The sequence below is a fragment of the Orycteropus afer genome, unplaced genomic scaffold (assembly GCF_000298275.1).
Source record: "Orycteropus afer afer isolate SDZICR_OR568_19922 unplaced genomic scaffold, OryAfe1.0 scaffold00014, whole genome shotgun sequence".
NCBI lineage: Eukaryota > Metazoa > Chordata > Mammalia > Tubulidentata > Orycteropodidae > Orycteropus > Orycteropus afer.
Window position 1 is genome coordinate 14542234 of NW_006921601.1, and position 18704 is coordinate 14560937.

At 38.6% G+C, this 18704-nt stretch overlaps 1 protein-coding gene across 1 annotated transcript in view; it reads right to left on the reverse strand.

Moving 5' to 3' along the window:
• The window catches only part of SOX6 (SRY-box transcription factor 6), a 544947-nt gene that overhangs the window by 57496 nt on the left and 468747 nt on the right, over nucleotides 1-18704 (reverse strand). The window contains exon 12 of the mRNA XM_007956810.1: nucleotides 12672-12780. Coding sequence (XP_007955001.1) covers nucleotides 12672-12780 — 109 coding nt within the window. The remainder of the gene's footprint in view (nucleotides 1-12671; nucleotides 12781-18704) is intronic.

Here is an 18704-nt window from a genome sequence, read left to right on the forward strand (position 1 = left end):
GTAGTGATACTGCCTCAGAAACCCAAGGAGGGGTCACTATGAGTTGGGTCCAACTCAACGGCACATAACAACAACAACAATATATGGCATAAATAGACTATCAAGCATAACACAAAATGCACAAACAGCAGAAGAGAAACTAGATGAATGGGCCCTTCTAAAAATTAAATTTTTATGTACTTCCAGAGACTTCTCCAAAAAAGTCAAAAGAAAACCTACAGATTGGGAAAAAATATTCGGCAATGACATATCTGACAGGGGACTTATCTCTAGAATTTATAGAAAACTCCAACACCTCAACAACAAAGACAAATGATCCAATTAAAAAATGAGCAGAAGACATGAATAGACACTTCACCAGAGAGGATATCAGGTGGCCAACAAACATATGAAGAAATGCTCACGATCATTAGCCATTAAAGAGATGCAAATCCAAACAACAATGAGATACCATCTTGCCCCAGCACTAGTAGCAAAGTTCAGCAAGACAGAACATAACAAATGCTGGCAAGGATGTGGAGAGATTGGGACTCTCATACACTTCTGGTGGGACTGTAAAGTGATACAACCATTGTGGAAAGCAGTATAGCGATTCCTTAAAAAGTTGGAATTAGAAATATCATTTGACCCAGCCATTCCATTACTAGGTATATATCCTAAAGAATGAGAACCATGACAAGAAAAGACATATGCACACCCATGTTCATCGCAGCACTATTTACAATAGCCAAAAGATGGAAACAACCTAGGTGCCCATCAACAGAAGAATGGATAACCAAACTATGGTACATACACACAATGTATGCAACCCTAAAAAAATAATGTAGAATCTGTAAACACCATATAACATGGATGAACTTGGAGGACATTATGCTGAGTGAAATAAGTCAAACACAGAAGGACAAATATTGTATTAGTCTGTTATTATAAAAAGTCAAAGAAAGATTTCTATATGGAAGGAAATTTTCTTTGTTGGTTACCAGGGGTGGGAGGGGAGGGAAGGGAACACTGTTAGATAGGTAGAGAGAAGTATTGATTTGGGTGAGAAGTATTGATTTGGGTGAAAAGAAGTACCAAATGTGAGTGATCAACATGGTGGCATTGAAGAAGAAGAAGGCGTAGAGAGGCACATGGGAGGTACAGACAACAAAGAGGTACCATTTTGCACATACAGTACTGCATTGTCAGTGAAGGCAAACACGGGTATACGGGTGGATAGACTTTCACCCAAATCACAATTAAAAAAAAAATGAACTCACCAATTAGCTGGGTAATGCAATTTACTCCTTTTTGGAGCCTTTCTTCTGCCCAAAAGTTTAAAATATATTTCAAAAGAGTCAATGTGGTATAGAACTAAAATATAACGAGTATTCATAAGGCCGAACGAAGAAAGACCATCTTGTTATCTCCCTAGCTCACATATGTGAGAACATTAACCAGACCATACAACCTAGACAGAGACAGAAAAAAGAGACTATCTTGTGAATTTATGGACCAGCTTCTTATAAAAGATGGACTGGAATGACAAAGGATTAGGATTGTTGACTAGAAGCCTGTAATAGATGGAGAACATACAAGTTTCAGAGATATTTGAAAGTTGGTTTTTCTTTCTTCCCTAGTAACAACTCTAACTCTTCAACATGGAGCAGCCATGATCCTTTGCATTTTGTCCTCATGCAGGATCAGCCTTCCTACTGAAAAATGATCTTACATTGAAGCAGCATGAAGTGGTTTCTCTGCCATGGAAGTTACCTATGCCTGTGTGTGTGTATGTGTGTATCTTCAATTTATATTTTTAGTATAAATATAAAAGGTTAAGTATACTGCTTATGAAATTCTTCTCTCCAGTGTAGAGCCTTGTGATATTAAACTTTAGTTCAGAGTTACTTTTTATAGCCTACTCCTAAACATAACAGTTCACAGTATAATGCAAATGCTGATAGATTCTTACACAACTTCTTCCCTCTGGTACCACAACCCACCTTGGGGCATCATGTCTAAGATGTAAGTATCCACTGAATCAAAGCAATTGAAAAAAAAAATCACTCTCCTAAGTGAGAGGCAAAAGTACAAGACTAATTTGTTAAGGCATCGATCAGTCACAGTAGACAAAATGAAAATCATACATATATGAATAATATATCCAGAAGGAGAGGAGAAAAGGAGTTATTTTTAATATGATTTGAATGAAAACCCTCCTAACACCTGCTCAGCTTTCTCACAATATAAATGGAAAGATGCCCAGTCAAACTGCCTTTCTGAAAGGATATGAAAGAGATCAGAAGAATAAAGAGACTAAGAGATCTCTAAGATCAACATATCTAACAGCTGGTTTTCCATTATTCTTAACCTATGTAATCCAAGTCAATCTTGAACTAAAAGTTAATGCCTGTTAATTTGGTGGCAAAGTCCAAATTCCTTAGCCTGGCAATTAAGTACACCATGAGAGAAACAGAAAGGAAGTGCTGTTTAGAGCAGGAAGCTGTAGCTTCATGGACACCTATGATTCTGGAAGGCCTGATTGAAGTGTGGCTGGGGATAAGCCTAGGTTTGGGAATAAACAAAGAGACAAAAAGAAGACCTTTCAGTTGAGGGGATAATGCAACCAGATACAGAGACAGTAAAGCACACAGTCATTCATAAGGAAGGTCCTGAAAGGAAGAAAGAGGGAAGCACCTCTCTCTCATCTTTGTGTTCCCCACAAGCCAACACTTATTTGCACTTATTTGCACTCAGTAAATATTTGTTGAACAGGTTATAGAGATAGTTGGATTCAATACTGTGGAAGATCTTAAATGCCAGGCTGAAGAATTTGGACTTTGTTCCTTTGTTTTCTATGTGTACTAGCTTTGTAATCCCAGCTACATTATTAGATGTTGGAGAACATAGTTTATTCTATCTTTTAAAAAAATCTTCCCCTCCATGTCCATAACCATGCTGTGCACATAAGGGATAACCACTAAATTATAACTTGATTGAACATGTTGGTAAAAGTAAAGACTGGAAGACCCTGAGCAGGGACAGATGCCGATTAGGAAAACCTGGCTAGTGCCTCTGCAGAGAACTACCTCTAAAGAGTATAAAAACAGACAGCAGGTAGTGAATTTAAGCCACCAGTTAGTGAAAAACAAGCAGAGTGAAATGATATATGGAAACTAGAAGGATATATTCAAAGATAAGAATGTCTTAGTTAAAGAAAAAGTAAAGATAAGAGCTCAGTAATAGAAAATGGGTTGTTAAGAGGGTGGGCTAGATGGGTACTGCCTTTTTGGAACAAATTAGAAGCACAAGTATCAGAACTTGAAGAGAAGGAGAGGCCAATTAGGTAAAAAGGTTGGTCTCTAAATCCAATCTTGACCAATTCCATACCTGAGACCACTTGCCATTGAGTACATTCTGACTCATGACAACCCTGTTTGTTTTTTTAAAAACTGTGATTTGGGTGAAAGTTTACAGAGCAAATTCATTTGCCATACAGCAATTCATACACATTTTGTTTCATGACATTGACTGCATTTCCCACAACCTAACAACTCTCTTCCTTCTTCTTCCCTGTAGTTACCTCTTCCCTGTGTCCATCTTTCCTATTCATTTCTGCCCCCTGAGCTGTCTCCCTGTGCAAATACTGCCCTTCTGTTCTCCCATGATTGATCCTTCTAAGGAGTGTATCTACCTGATGTAACTAGTCACCCTATATGTTAGTCTATTGTTTGGCTGGAAGCCACAGGAGTGAGTTCAATTCCAGACCTGAAAGATAACTAGGGGCCGTAATCTTGCAGGGTCTCACCAGGCTCTGTCGGACCAGTAAACCTGGTCTTTTTTATGACTGAGTTTTGTTCCACATTGTTCTCCCACTCTATCCAGGTGACCTCATGTATTTCAGAATAGGATTGTATCTCACCTTAGGTATAGGAAATTTAAAGGACACTCACTATTGGCCTGATACTCTATAACTCTCACCAGTCTAATGTTAGGATGGATTCTATTGCCTGCAGGTGGGAAATCAAAGGGCTCTTGCTGCAAGGAGAGAAAGAATTATGGGGCAGAGAACTAGACACAGTCCACACCTCAAAAGAGACAGTTAATCCAAGCATGGCAGACAGACCTCTGTCAGTGAAGATTTATTCTAATTTGTTGGTTTAGGTGAAGCAGACATACATACTGCTAAGGAAGCATGAATTGATGTTGCAGTTCCACTGGGAATGCAGGCTGGTTGCTGTGGTCGTGGGTCTAATTTCCATGGTCGTGGTGTTAATTTTTCAGTTGTTGCAGCAAGTTGGAGAAATGGAATAGACAGACTCCTTCCCAGGGTTAAGAAGAATCAACCCAAAAAGTAAATAATTTTGTGTGTGTGTGTGTGTGTGTGTGGTGATTATACACTTTGTCATTGACATCTCTTCAGAGAAGGGAACATAAAAAGCTATTGAGCTTCAGTAAGGAGCCTTGGTGACTCTGTGGTTAAGACCTCACCTGTGAACCTAAAGGTTGATGGTTTGAACCCACCAGGGATCTATAGGGAAAAAGACTTGGTGATCTGTTCCCATAAAGATTATAGCCTAGGAATCCCTCTGGGTTAGTTCTACTCTGTCCTATTGGAATCGACTCAACAGCACATGACAACAATAATATATTCCTCACTAAAAGGAGGCTGGGCCTTTGATAGGGCTTTCTAGCTTAAGCAACTCTAAGAAGCAGGTTGAATTTCCTTTACGGAGCATTAGGGGATGGAGTTATACAGGAATCTTGACATTTCACTCTCTCGCCCCATCAGGACTATCCATCACTTGGAGGGTTCAATGGAAATTGTTTTTTACCAACATTAAAAGTTATTTGGGAGCTTTTAAGACACAGCAAATATATTTCTTTAAGAGAAGTTTATTTGCTTGTTTAAGAGAGCTGCACTTTATATATAGTACTGATATAAACTGGTGCACAGGATCCTCTAAAACTGTTTATATCCACAGTAAAATACATTTTTGTGATACTCATACAACAGAGTTAGTCCAAAGCCAAGGGCTTTGTGAACTCTGCTTATCTCCCCAGCCTGGGTGGCTGTTACTCAGTCTTCACCATAACAAGGGCCTCTGGGGCTACCCATTCTGGCCTCAAACCTCGGCCTGCCATTTCACAGAGAATGCTTTGCTAACTCCTGTCCCTGAGATGTCTGGACATACTGTTTCTGGCAGCAATGGAAGGCCAAACCCATAAGCCCACAGCACAGCTCTGGTTAATGCTCCCTTCATATTTATCTAGGCCTTTGTGAAAATATGTATAATTCCCCATCTTTAATTCCTGGGATGTGCTTTAGTTGTAGGATACTTCCTTGGGAAAAGTCATCTCAGCTCTGGTATATTTCTACAACAACTACATTTATTTAAAAGATAATATGGTCTCTAAAATTGATACTTTTTGCATTCCAGTTGACTTCAAGATAAATGATTTAAATTATAAGGAAGTAAAATTAGCAAGTTAAATTGTCAACTGGAAACCATCTAGTTCAACTTCCTCATTTACAGGTAACAAAACTTTGAGAAAGACAGTAATTTGCCTAGATGGAACACACAGAATTTAAGTCTCCTAGCCCTTGAATGAGGAGCTCTGGTAGTGCAGTGCCTAAAGCACTTGACTGCTAACCAGAAGGTTGGCAGTTCAAACCCACCAGCCACTCCTCGGAAGGAAGATGGGGCAATTTACTTCCATAGTGATACTGCCTCGGAAACCCAAGGAGGGGTCGCTATATGAGTCAGTTCCGACTTGACAGCACATAGCAACAACAGCCCTTGAGTGATTGTATAGGACAGAGCCCACTGCCCAATAGGGTATCAAAGGCTGTAAATCTTAAAGGAAGCAGACTACCACATCGTTCTCCAGTGGGGTGGCTAGTGGGTTCAAACCACCAACCTTTCACTTAGCAGCCAAACACTTAACCACTGTGCTGCCAGTCAGCTCTATATCAATGCATTAGACCTTGAGAAGATATCCAAAAAGGTATCACATAGAGAAATAATAAGTTTTATTCTGTCAGAATCCACAAGTCAGTCCAGAACCAATGGATAAAAGTTGTATGAAATCAGAGATAAATTTTGGCCAAATATATATATATATATATATATATATATATATATATATATATGAACTAAAAATTAGAATGTGTTCCTCAAGACTTTGGTTTCTTTTATTGGACTATTAGAGGGATTCTAATAGAAGTGACAGAGGTAAAAGGAGCCTGGTGGTACAGTGGTTAAGCACTTGGCTGCTAAACAGAAAGTCAGCAACTCAAACCCATTGGCTACTTCTTAGGAGAAAGATGTGCCAGTCTACTTCTCTGAAGATTTACAGCCTTGGAAACCCTATGCAGCAGTTCTGTTCTGTCCCATTGGGTCATTATGAGTTGGAATCAACTCCAGAGCAATGGGTTTGGGATTTTTGGTTTAACAGAAGTGAGGGATCTGAGAAGGGATTTCTTGGCTGAAATTTTAGATTTGATGACCTCTCTCCTTTATTCCGCTTCTGAGAATCTAACTGTTGTAATGTAAAGAACTGTATTCTGATGGGCTTGAACTGATGACCTTCACATTCCAAAGTATAAGCAGTAATAGTACTTAAATCCACCCCAGATTATGCTACAGCTTGCTTCTGCTGCCTTGAATGACCTGTGAACCATTTGAGTCAATGTTCCTTTTCCACCACAGGAAAGGATCCTCTCAAGAAGGGGAAGGGGGATGAAAAAGCTTCAAAGATTTACCAGAGTAAGGATCAAGATTTTAAGAGAGAACATTCTTATTAAGTGGTGCATTTTGAAGGGAAACAAGGAAAAATCGTAGTCTCTGCTATTTGCTCATAAACAGAGAGCTTAAGCTGACAATAATAAAGCTATCCTTAGAGATAGAACTTAGAAGCAATCATAAGTTCACCAAAAAAAAAAAAAAAGAATCTTTCAGAAGGGTAAGACCAGAAGGTTAAGGTCATGCTGGCTGATATCCAATTCACAAACTCAGTATGAATCCATAAAGCCTTTCTAAGCAAATCTGAGAATCTGAGAGCAATGGTCCTAAAAGGGGCTATTCTTAGTTTACATATCCATTTCCGTTCAAATCAATGCAAATTTTTAATACACAGAGGGTAGCACATCATTACAGTTCCAATCTAGGGTCCAAAAGTCTGACCTAAAACACCCTGTGTTTTATTTATGAAGGTCCTAATTACAATCATAGATTTGAAAGGGACCTTAGAGATAATCAGACACAAAACAGTTTTTATAAAAGATGTAGAAACAAGCCCAGAGGCATTAGTTACTTGTTTGCTGTCACTTAGTAAAAAACAAACAAACAAAAAAAAAACTCACTGCCATCATGTAGGATCCAACTCATAGCAACCCCTTCTTGGGTTTCCAGGGCAGTATCTCTATGGAAGTAGATTGCCCAATCTTCCTTCTGAGGAGTGGCAGGTGGGTTTGAACTGCCGGCCTTCTGGTTAGCAGTCAAATGCCTTAGGCATTATGCTACCAGAGCTACCAGTCACTTAGTAAATGAATGTTATTCGAATCTCCCAACAGTCAGGCTAGAGTCCTTACAATTATACTACTGCTGTAATTAGCTGCCTCCAGTCATGGTGACCCCATGCACAAGGGAACAAAACACTGCCTGGTTCTGCACCAATCCCATGATGGACTGTAGATCAAACCACTGTGATCCATAGGGTTTTCATTGATCATCAGGCCTTTCTTCCCAGTCCGTCTTCTTCTAGAAATGCCACTGAAACTTGTTTAGCATCACAGCAACATGCAAGTTCCTACTGACAGATGAGTGGTGGCTGCATTGGCCAGCAACTGAAACCAGGTCTCACACAAGGAAGGAAAGAATTCTACCACTGAACCACAACTGCCCTCTCTATTATCCCAAAGCTCCTAATTCTTTTCCCAACATTCCTAATTTCAAGGTTGTATATTATATATATTATACTATATGAGTTGGAATCGACTTGATGGCAGTGAGTTTGGTTTTTGTTTATCTACACACATGTATTCTAAGAAGTCTTGATAGTGTAATGCTTAAAGCATTCAGTTGCTAACCAAAAGCTTGGCAATTCAAACCCACCAACCACTCCATAGGAGAAAGATGAGGTCTTCTGCTTCCACAAAGATTTACAGCCATGGACATCCTGTGGAGCAGTTCTGCCGTGTCCTATAAGGTCAGTATGAGTGGGAATCAACTCAGTGGCAGTAGGTTTAGTTTGGCTTGGTTTTATGTATGTGTGTGTGTATGTATACATATACACACATGTATATATATGTATGTGTGTGTATGTGTGTGTGTATATATACACACACACACCCACAATATATTATATTATATTATGCAACCTTGAAATTAGGAGAGTTGGGATAAGAATCATTCTCTCCTAAGCAGAGTAAAAGGACCTTTGGTGGTGTAGTGGTTAAGCATTTGGCTCCTAACGAAAAGGTCAGTGGTTTGAACCCACCAGCTGTTCTGTGGAAGAAAGATGGTGCAATCTGCATCTGTAAAGATTTACAGCCTTGGAAACCCAGTAGAGGTCACTATTAGTTGGAATTGACTCAATGAAAATTCTTTTGGAAGCAGAGTAAGGGGAGGGAAAATGTTGTAAGACGAGTCCATAAAAATTTAAACAGCTATTCATCACTCTTCATACATGGTGGCAGACTGAACAAATTTCGTCCTCTCTTCTTTACATATTCTACATAGGAGCTATCAAATTTTGGATACATAATCCATATTAAGCCTTCAACTGCTTCAAAGTATAACAAGACCTTAAGCATGTTTCCTAAGTCTCCAGTACCAGTGAATTTGTAGTTTTATAAATATCATGGTGAACAAGAAATGCTGTCTTGTCACATTCAAGCCAAATAACAGCTGGACTTTAAAAATAAAATTTTGAAGGCATTTGCCTTTTATATTTTTAATTTCTGTTTTCCTTGTATATGGTTTTGTCATTTGATTTTGATGAGTGGTTAATACGCATGCACAGCTGCCTCTTTTGGTGACCTTTCCCCCACTGCCTCCATGCCCATGGCTATGAAGCAGGTCTATAAATTGCTTACTAAGTGATACTGTCATTTTCAGGATGGGCAGCCTGACTGGAACAGGGTCTCATCTTCTAGGCTGATTACTTCAGTTACTATAGAAGCTCTACAGACAGATGGGGTGGAAGTGGAGGAAGGGTACAGCCGCCTCGAATTGCTGTTCCAAACCCAGAGGAAACCTGGAGATGACCATGTGTGGATTAGAGCCACAAAATTCCCTGTCAATTGAGATTACCTAAGTAGGTATTTGCCCAGCATGCTGGGTAAAGTAGAGGGTCAGCAAAAAAGAGGAAGACATTCAAAAAGACAGATTGACACAGTGGCTGTGATGATGGGCTCAAGCATGGCAATGATTGTGAGCATGGTACAGGATTGAGTAGTGTTTCGTTCTGTTGTACGAAGGGTCACTATGAGTCAAATCTGATTTGAAAGCACCTACCAACAAGTAGGTTTTGCCCTGAGTTGTCTGTGGCAGCACAAAGAAGACCTAGTCCAGATCTTAACAGCACTCTTCTCAGTAATAATTATGCAGTTATGTATTTTCCTTTTAATTTCCTATCTTCCCTCACTAGACTGTAAGCTCCAAGAGGTGAGGGACATACCTAGTTTGCTTTCCATAGTATACTCAATGGCTAATTCAGAGACTGGCACATAGTAGACACTCAGTAAATGTTTCCTGAACCATGGACTAACTGACTGAATGAATTTCTTAGTTATTCTTATACGTCACTCCAATCTTCTTTTTAAGGGAAATATGAGGGATCAGAGTGAAGAAAGGATTATGCATACCTGTTATCTCCATTGATTTTAATAAAAACTGTAACTCCAGCAAGCTTTGCAATCAGCTTACACTTGAACAGATGCCAGGAAATAGCCTCAAGTCAGCAGAAGCCTGCTACCCATCCCAGCAGTCCTCACAAAGGCTTCTGTCAGTATTAGAGCAGGTAACTTGACTCCATTCATGAACTCACAGTGCCCCAAAAGCACATGAGGCCTCAATGGCACTGTGGGCAAGCTTCTTAAGGGAGGTTTTCACACACTCCTTAAGCTTCTGGACCACTACAGCCCTTCTACTGTTACACTCATCAGGCATTGCTGCTATGTGTGACAGAGTAACATGAGAGCTCGTGTATGACATGACTTGCTATATTTAGGGGAGAGGAAATGGACCATACTAAAGAAGGTCACAAGGAATTTGCTCAGTAAAACATAGGCACCACATATTTATCTGTATGTACAGAAGGTGGAGTATAACCCAGTATTTAAGAGCTTGGTTTCTGGAGCTAGACTGCTTGGAATCCATCTCATCTCTACTAGCCATATGGCCTACTGCAAGTTACTTAATTTCTCTCAACCTCAATTTTCTTCTCCATAAAATGGAGTAATTATAACAATACCTTCTTTTTAGAGTTGCATAAGTTTTAAATGAGAAAATTTGTGTAAAAAGCTTATTCTCTGGCATATTCAAACCAAATCAAACTCACTGTCATTGAGTTGATTCTGACTGATAGCAACCCTCACTGGGTTTCTGAGGCTGTAGATCTTTATGGAAGTAGATTGCCCATCTTCCTTCTGCAGACCTGCTGGTGGGTTTGAACCACTGACCTGGTTAGCAGCCAAATGCCTTATCCACTATGCCAACAGAGCTCCTTTCTGACATATTAGTACTCAATAAATGCTTGCCAAACAAACAAATCCATAGTAGCCAGGAAAATAATATTGCTTTGAATCTAGAAAGTCTGGCTATTCCATATTTCTATACAATATGTTTCTCTATAGTTAAGTTTTTCATTTTTTTCCTTTCATAATGGTTGATAACTCTTACAGTAATTTGTAACCTACTAAAGCACAAGATATCATCAACTACAGCATCTCAGCATTACTAAAGCAACTGACAGTTAAGAAACCAAGAATGATGAGTGTCTGTGAGAGAAAGAATAGGGTGCTAGAACTTTGTAGTTCCTAGGTGTGGCCAAATGAACAGGTCAAATAATTTTGAAAGTGATGGAAACTATTTATTTCAATGTCTTAGATCAAAGATTTAACTACTCTACAGTATAATCATCCAACAAAATTTAGATGGGCCAGACCTGAAAGACTTCCACATAGACTTTCAGGTCAGCTGTAGTCTGTGTTGTTGTTTGATGAGTAACTGTGTGTGCACCATCATTCGGACTCCCTGGCTCCCCAGGCTGAAGAAACACAACCCTCACCAGTGGAAAAGCCTTTGTTTCTAAATGCCTATGAAAATGTCAATGTGCTCTGAAGACATTTTTCAAGGAAGACAGCAACTATATTTCTGGTTTTGAGTTCTCTTTATCCCCACTCCCTTCCTGTTTCTCTTCCTTCTCCCTCCAAAGCTCTCTCTCCTGAATCTCAATCTTTCTCTCTCTCCCTCCCTCCCTCTCTCTCTCTCTTTCTCTGACACATGTGCATACCAATCAAAATTTAACACCTTGTCCTTAGGACTATCATCAAACATTAATCTCTTGTATGGAAAATCTACCTTCTGGAAACTCTATGAAATGCTTGCTAATGTCTAACACTACCTATCTCTTAGCGCTCCTGCCAGGAATTTCTGAACTGCCTGGGATTGCCCCAAGCTATCACTACAGCCATGCCCAACTCAGATGTGCTAGAAAATGTCTTCATGTGTTTTCAAGGGATTAGGGTCCTGGAAGAAATCCTGGAAGAGATCCTAGTAAGATTCATCCCCTCAAGCTAAAGGAGGACTTCAGCTTGAGACCTGAGATGGGTGAAGTATTGTGTTACTCTGAAGAGAACAAATTAATCTTCCCTGACTGCTGGGAGGGATTTTGCCAAAGAAACAGCTAACGGGAAAACCAGTCCCTACTCTGTGATGATGACACAGTAAATAACCAGGCAACATTACTACCGAAGTGCTGACCTAACTCATAAATTGTACCCAGCCTCTGGGGAGCAATTTCTGCTGATTTGCTGCTTGTGCATTTAAAACAAACAAACAAAAAGGGAAGAGGAGGAGACAGGCATTGACAGTGCTGTGGGTGAACATTCTGAGAGTAAAATTAGTCTTTTGACCAAGACTTTAGTGATGGCTGGTGCTACTTCCGTAGTGATACTGCCTCGGAAACCCAAGGAGGGGTCGCTATGAGTTGGGTCCGACTCGACAGGCACATAACAACAACAACAAGTGCCCAGGCATGGGCTGGTTGGTGCCGTCTTCCCCAAGCAATTATTAATTTTATTTGCTGTAAACCATCATTTAATTTCCCAAATGGTTTGACTGCACCTGGAAATCACTAGATTCAGAGTGTGTTTCTTTTTTTTAAACTTCCTTTGCTTTTTTTTTTAGCAAAAATGCAGTGAGGCAGATGAAACACAGACTTCTGTGCACTGAAACTTTATTTTAAAACTTTTAAATGACTCACCAAAGTACTTAGATTGCTATGTTCTCTGTAATATAGAAATCTTCTCAAAGTCCTCAACTATGACAAATAATGAAAACTAACATTCTTCTGCTTTGCCTAGAAAATCTAGTTGATAACTAAAGAAATACCACACATCTAACTCAGACACATCTTTGGAAACACATGGAACAGCAGAGAAGAGCTAAGGAAAAGCCACTCACCCTCTGCATCTTCTGGCCGAGTAAGGTCGATGACACCTGGGCCCAGCTTTCCGTCTTCACTTGACTTCCCTGTTAACTGCGGCCCCAAATTCTCAAAGCGTGTTCTTTCCTAGAGGAAAGAATAATCAGAAGGTTTATTCTAGCTTCCAGAGCAGCCACTTTTCCTTCCAATTTCTATCTCACTTAATGGGCAAAACTTGGATTTATAAACATCATTTCTGACCAATGTAGGCTCAGAAATTCTTTCCAGAAGATTCCACTAGAGCTTGAATGTGGCATTGGCAGTGCCGACAGAATCTAAACCATAGTTCCTGTGAAGAAAGGAAACCTGTGACAGGGAACCTGCCAGAGCTGTACCGAACATCTTCTGTCTCTTGGACTTTCTCCAGTAACCTAAAAGGAATGCGATTGAGAGGTATACGCCAAAAGTGCCAAACACGAAGAAGCAATTCGTACTTAAAAGCACACTTCTACATTAATGGGAGAGGAATTTTCCCATTTGGAGATCATCGTTTGCACTGGTGTTCTGGGGAAGTACAAATCACAATGTTATGCAAGAGAATTTCAAGGACAATTCAAAGCAGGCAGACTAGATGATACCATATTGATACTACTGCTTTGACTAGAAGTTTAAACTCTGACTTCTGAAAAAGAGGACATCCTAGTCAGCCATCAAGTCATGAAAGTCAAATACTCCTGCCACTACAGGAGGAAGCCCCATGCTGTCATCCTTGTTAATCAGTTCTTCCAGGAGCAGAAGTCTGAAGCATTACAATGAAAGCTCCCTCTACAGCTCTCGGGATCAGTAGCAGAGGGCTACTGACCATCTTTAATAGGGTGTTCTTGTCTACAGAAACACAGCCCATCTACCCCTCTTGCGTCCGTGTTACTCTTCAAGCTCAAACTTGGCTTATGAATGAATGAAACCTTGTTGTTCATTACTATGAAACAATATTAAATGTCATGTCAGCTTGAATTTACAGACATGAAATAGAAGCTTCCAGCTCCGGGAATGGTTTTTGCATGTTATACTTAATGCATTATGCAGCAGTAGAGTGCTGATTGCTGTTCACTCTATTGTTCAATGACCTAGTTCTGTACTGAGCATGTTCGGCAGTAGATGGAAACACTGTGAGTCTTCTCTTCTATAAGATGTTTAGAAACTTGGAAACATTCTTAAAGAGCAAACATACAATTACTTGATAGAGGCTGTGCCTCATTTGTACAGCCTCACTACATTTGTGCTTTCTAATATGATTATTTTTGAATATCATTATATTTCTATAATTAATTCCCATCACTCAAATTGTGCAGGAACTCTTCCAGTTTCCCTTCATCATGATATGCGTTGGAATCTGTGCTGGAAGAAAGCACAGCGTAAGCCTTGCTTTAATCTAGCACCATTTTTATGAAAGATTTACAACAAAATTATTATTATGAATTTCCCCAACTGGGTAACACTAACTAGTTATAATAGCGGTATGTGGGAAAACCTCTGAAATGTAACACTTGTAGAAAACTGAATGAAAATAAAAATCAAATTAGGTATGGTTTCCCAATAGCTTCTGATGTGAAAACACTGCTGCACCACAAGAACAAATTAACCCAGATGCAGGACACAACAGAAAGCAACCCAAGCCATGTGGGAGTTTCCCACATTGTCTTGGGAGGACAGCTGCTTTTAATCAGCCCATTTCTACTTTCAAGTAGCACTTTTGGTTGTCATGATGTAGAGGAAAAGAATTAAAGTGAAGATGAGTAGTACCACGGAAAGCAAAATATTCAACCTTTGTTTTATCACATTGTTTCAAATTTCAAATATTTGCATGTGAATGGTTTCCCTATGTTAAATGCAAAAGGAGTTTTGATGTGACACCTGCAATCTTCTTGGAAGAACCACCTTTAACTGTATTTTCATGGGGGAAAAAACAGCTTTCTCTGAAAATCAACAGACCGTACTACCTATCAATATGCATATTTCAAGTATCTTTCTAGTCATTCATTCTCTTTGATTTTACCGGAAAATATTCTCAGTATAAAAAAAATAAAGTTCCTGAAAGAATATCAATATTTTGACAAGGAAGGAGAAGAGGGAAAATTACATGCCATGGTTTGTAAAATCCTAAGACAACAAAGCTTACATGATGATAATATCTTTTCTTTTATAAAAAATGAAGTGCACTCACAATTCAGTAGTATCAGCTTGTTTTTAATCATAACAAAAAACATTCAGAACATTCAACTACACATTCACAGTGTCTTTGAAGTCATACATTTTCTCCGACTTTATTGAAAAAAAAATTCTTCTGCCGAGATACTTTCTCTATAAAATATCAATATTTTGACAAAGTAGAAGTCAAGGCAGAATATCCCATGTAATACTTGTTAAATAGGCAGAAAATGAATCAATGATAAAAATTGTTTTGGGCAATAGACTGCATTGTAAATTTGGTAATATTAAGCACTTGTATTTGAGATTAAAGAGGGACCCTACAAAGCTATGCCCTTTCATATAAATTTCCACCTAGTCTCCCAGAAGATTTCCTTCTTTTCTTCAAAGAATAGCTCAGAATATTTATTTGCCAGCCACATAACTATAAGATAAGAGGGCCTGATGTCTATAAGTTAGCTCTGGGCAGCTGAGCTAAACAAAGATTTCACCAGTGAGGTTGAGCATGAACCCAGTAAATACAGGATGTGACGTGGGCAGAAAGATACTTTAGTTCCAAAAGGATACAAATTCAGGCCATTACAGGGAACTGGGATGCCCTGATAGGGACAAATATACACTATGAGTAGCAAGTTCTTAACTCCACATTTCTCTATGCACTTGGAGTAGCTCTTATAATCTATATCGTTCCCAAGAAACATGTTTTGAACATATAAAAAAATATTTCAGTGCTAATTGAATCCCAACCCCCTATGAGAATTCCCCAGTCTTCATGTGGGCAGTGAAATCCACATTTTACATTCAGCAATGTGATCAGATACTTACTTATGCATTGTCAGTCACAAACATGCAGGCAACATAAAAGTTACTGAAAAAATTAGTCAGCTCTGCTGTGTTGTAGGACTGTTGGCTCTCTAAGTGCTTTGAAATTATGATGTATGAGGTAGATGTTGCATATTAAATAAAGATATTTAAATGATAAAGCCCCCTTTAGTGAGAGCTGATGAATGTTAAATGTTACAAGCCACAAGACGGTAGCATCCATCATCTTCACATATTATCAGAGTCAGTGATGGGGCAGCCTCAGTGATGACAGATAGACTGCTACATTATTATCCCTTATTTCCAGAGTCACTGACCAAACCATTCAACTCCTCAGACATTATTTTTAACTTTGCATTAAATTAGCAGCTTTTCCCTCCCTACCACAGCAAGAGTGATCAGTTTTGTCTTTGCATCAGTGGAGAGAGAGAATAGATTTGGGGAACTAAAAGATCAGAGGCTTGTTTTCATCTAGGAAAAAAAAGTCAACTCCCTCTTACTGGCAACAAATGTAAAATTGTGATCTGGGGAAAGAACAGCAATGAAACAGTAAGCACACAATAATGGCTTTTCTTTGCACTTAGATAAAAGCTGAATTTTTGATGTGCACAGTATATTTTAATAAAATTTTATATACTATGTTTTATACACTTATTGGCTATTCCATAATAATGTGTGTGCTAACAGTAAAATTGCTCTTAAATTTATGTGTGTTATTTATACGTGCCCACGTAACAATGCTTTTTGTTGTAAAAAATATTCTGTTTATTAATGTAACTTTACAACCACTGCATCCAAGATCCGTGGTAAATTAATGACATTTTTATTATTTTATAGTGTCATTAAATTTTTACTGATCACTCCATCAAACAGAGGCAGTAAAGGCCATAATGTAAACTGGGACACTTAGATCAGGCAGCAGGAAGACATTCCATATAGGCTGAAGAAAACTGCTAGCTATAAATGATATTTATACCATCTTTAAGCATGTGAGAATACTTGGATAAGTTTGGCAAAACTGTTTCAGTAGTAGAGTGGATTGTGTACTTAAATAACAGTTTGCTTGCCAGTGAGACAAGCCTTTTTCAAACCATATGCAAGGTGACTGATTGCAACCATCTCCTGAAAAACAACACGTGAAATGAAATCGTGTATTGGGTACCTTTCTTTCTGGATTACAGAGCTTGACCACCTGTCCCATGCCTCAAACTATTTCAACATTGCACCCTTTTCTACAACTGAAATGGAAAATGTCACACACCCAGAAAGGCTTTTTGTTGCTGTTGTTGCTTTACAAATATATTTAAGTAGACATGTCTACACAATGCTGTGATATATTTTTCCCAATGGCCTAAATGAGCAGTATTTTACCAACCATTATACAAAAGTCCATTTCTAAAGAATTTCTGTATATGGGTCATTCATAGTAGCCACAGAACATACACCTAAAAGGCCATTATCTTATATTGTAGTTAAAATGAGTAAAAAAGATAATTATCTCATATTATCTTCACACTTATAATACGTTGTAAATAGATACTCTCCACTGATGCTCTTAAATAAATCTACATGTTTAATAACATAAAAGGTTATTAACTAATTGGCAAATATTCTGTTTACACAGAAAGAAAATAGCAAATAGAAAATTCTATTCTCATATAATGGTGAGTTTAGGATCATACATCCCCTACATTGGGATTTTGGCATGATTCTTCTTTAAGTAAATAAGAATTTTGTTGTTCTATCCTACTGATAGGAGCTCCAGTGGCATAGTGCCTAAGGCATTTGGCTGCTAACCAGAAGGCTGGTGGTTCAAACCCACCAGCCACTCCTCAGAAGAAGACTGGGCAATCTACTTCCATAGTGATAACTGCCTTGGAAACCCAAGGAGGGGTCGCTATGAGTTGGGACAGACTGGATGGCAGTGAGAGATGTTACTGGTGATGCAGTGGTTAAAGCATTCAGCTGCTAACCAAAAGATGCTCCACAAGAGAATGATGAAGCAATCTGTTTCCATAAAGACTTACAGCTTTAGAAACCATATGGGGCAGTTCTACTCTGTCCTATAGGGTCACTATGAGTCAGAATCAACTAGATGGCAGTGTTTTTTGTTGTTGTTGTTGTTGTTTTTGGTTTGCTTTGTTTTGTTTTAAATCCTAAAATACAGATTTAAATATTAAAGACATTTAAAAATAGTTCAAGTTTGTAACAATAAGGAATTTTATGTTGTGTTGTTGTTGTTGTTATGTGCCGTTGAGTCGGACCTGACTCATAGTGACCCCTCCTTGGGTTTCCGAGGAAGTATCACTATGGAAGTAGATTGCCCTTGCCCCATCTTCCTTCTGAGGAGTGGCTGGTGGGTCTGAACCGCCAGCCATCTGGTTAGTAGTCATGTGCCTTAGGCACTATGCTACCTGTAGGAAAGGTTAATACTACAGCCGTGCTAACATGTTTTAGTGTATTTCAGAAGCAAAATTTTCTTGGAGAATTAACAAGTATTTCTATTCTCAACACTAAAAGTCAATTCTTCCCTGTAAAACCAGCTTTCTCTTCCTTTCCTCTATCTACATCAATACCCACTGGTCAGTACTATTTAGTATTAGTGCCCATAAATACTTACAGGTTGGTTCAAAGCCACTTACTTAATTTACCCACTTAAACTAAAAATGCTTGGACAAGTAAGTGTCCAAAAGAAGTAGGCTACTAATTTTCTAATATTTTAAGTTCTTGAAAGAGACTCAAAATCCCACACTGTATTGGTAGATGTCTCTTTGGGCATAATAAGCAAAACAAATCAATCCAGAAAAAAATATCTTCAATGTTTTGTAAAAGAGAGAAATGCACAATTTTAGAAGAACACAATTTGGTCTTATAATGCATTATGAAATAAAGGCTTTTTGAGTCTAAATTGTAATTTCTGCAGCTTAATACTTGGATCTTTGCAGTTTTACCAAATATTGGCAAAAGAGAAAAAGACGACCCTACAAATGTCTGACTTAAAAAGCAGGACAGATTTCAAAAGAAATTAAATATATGTGTGT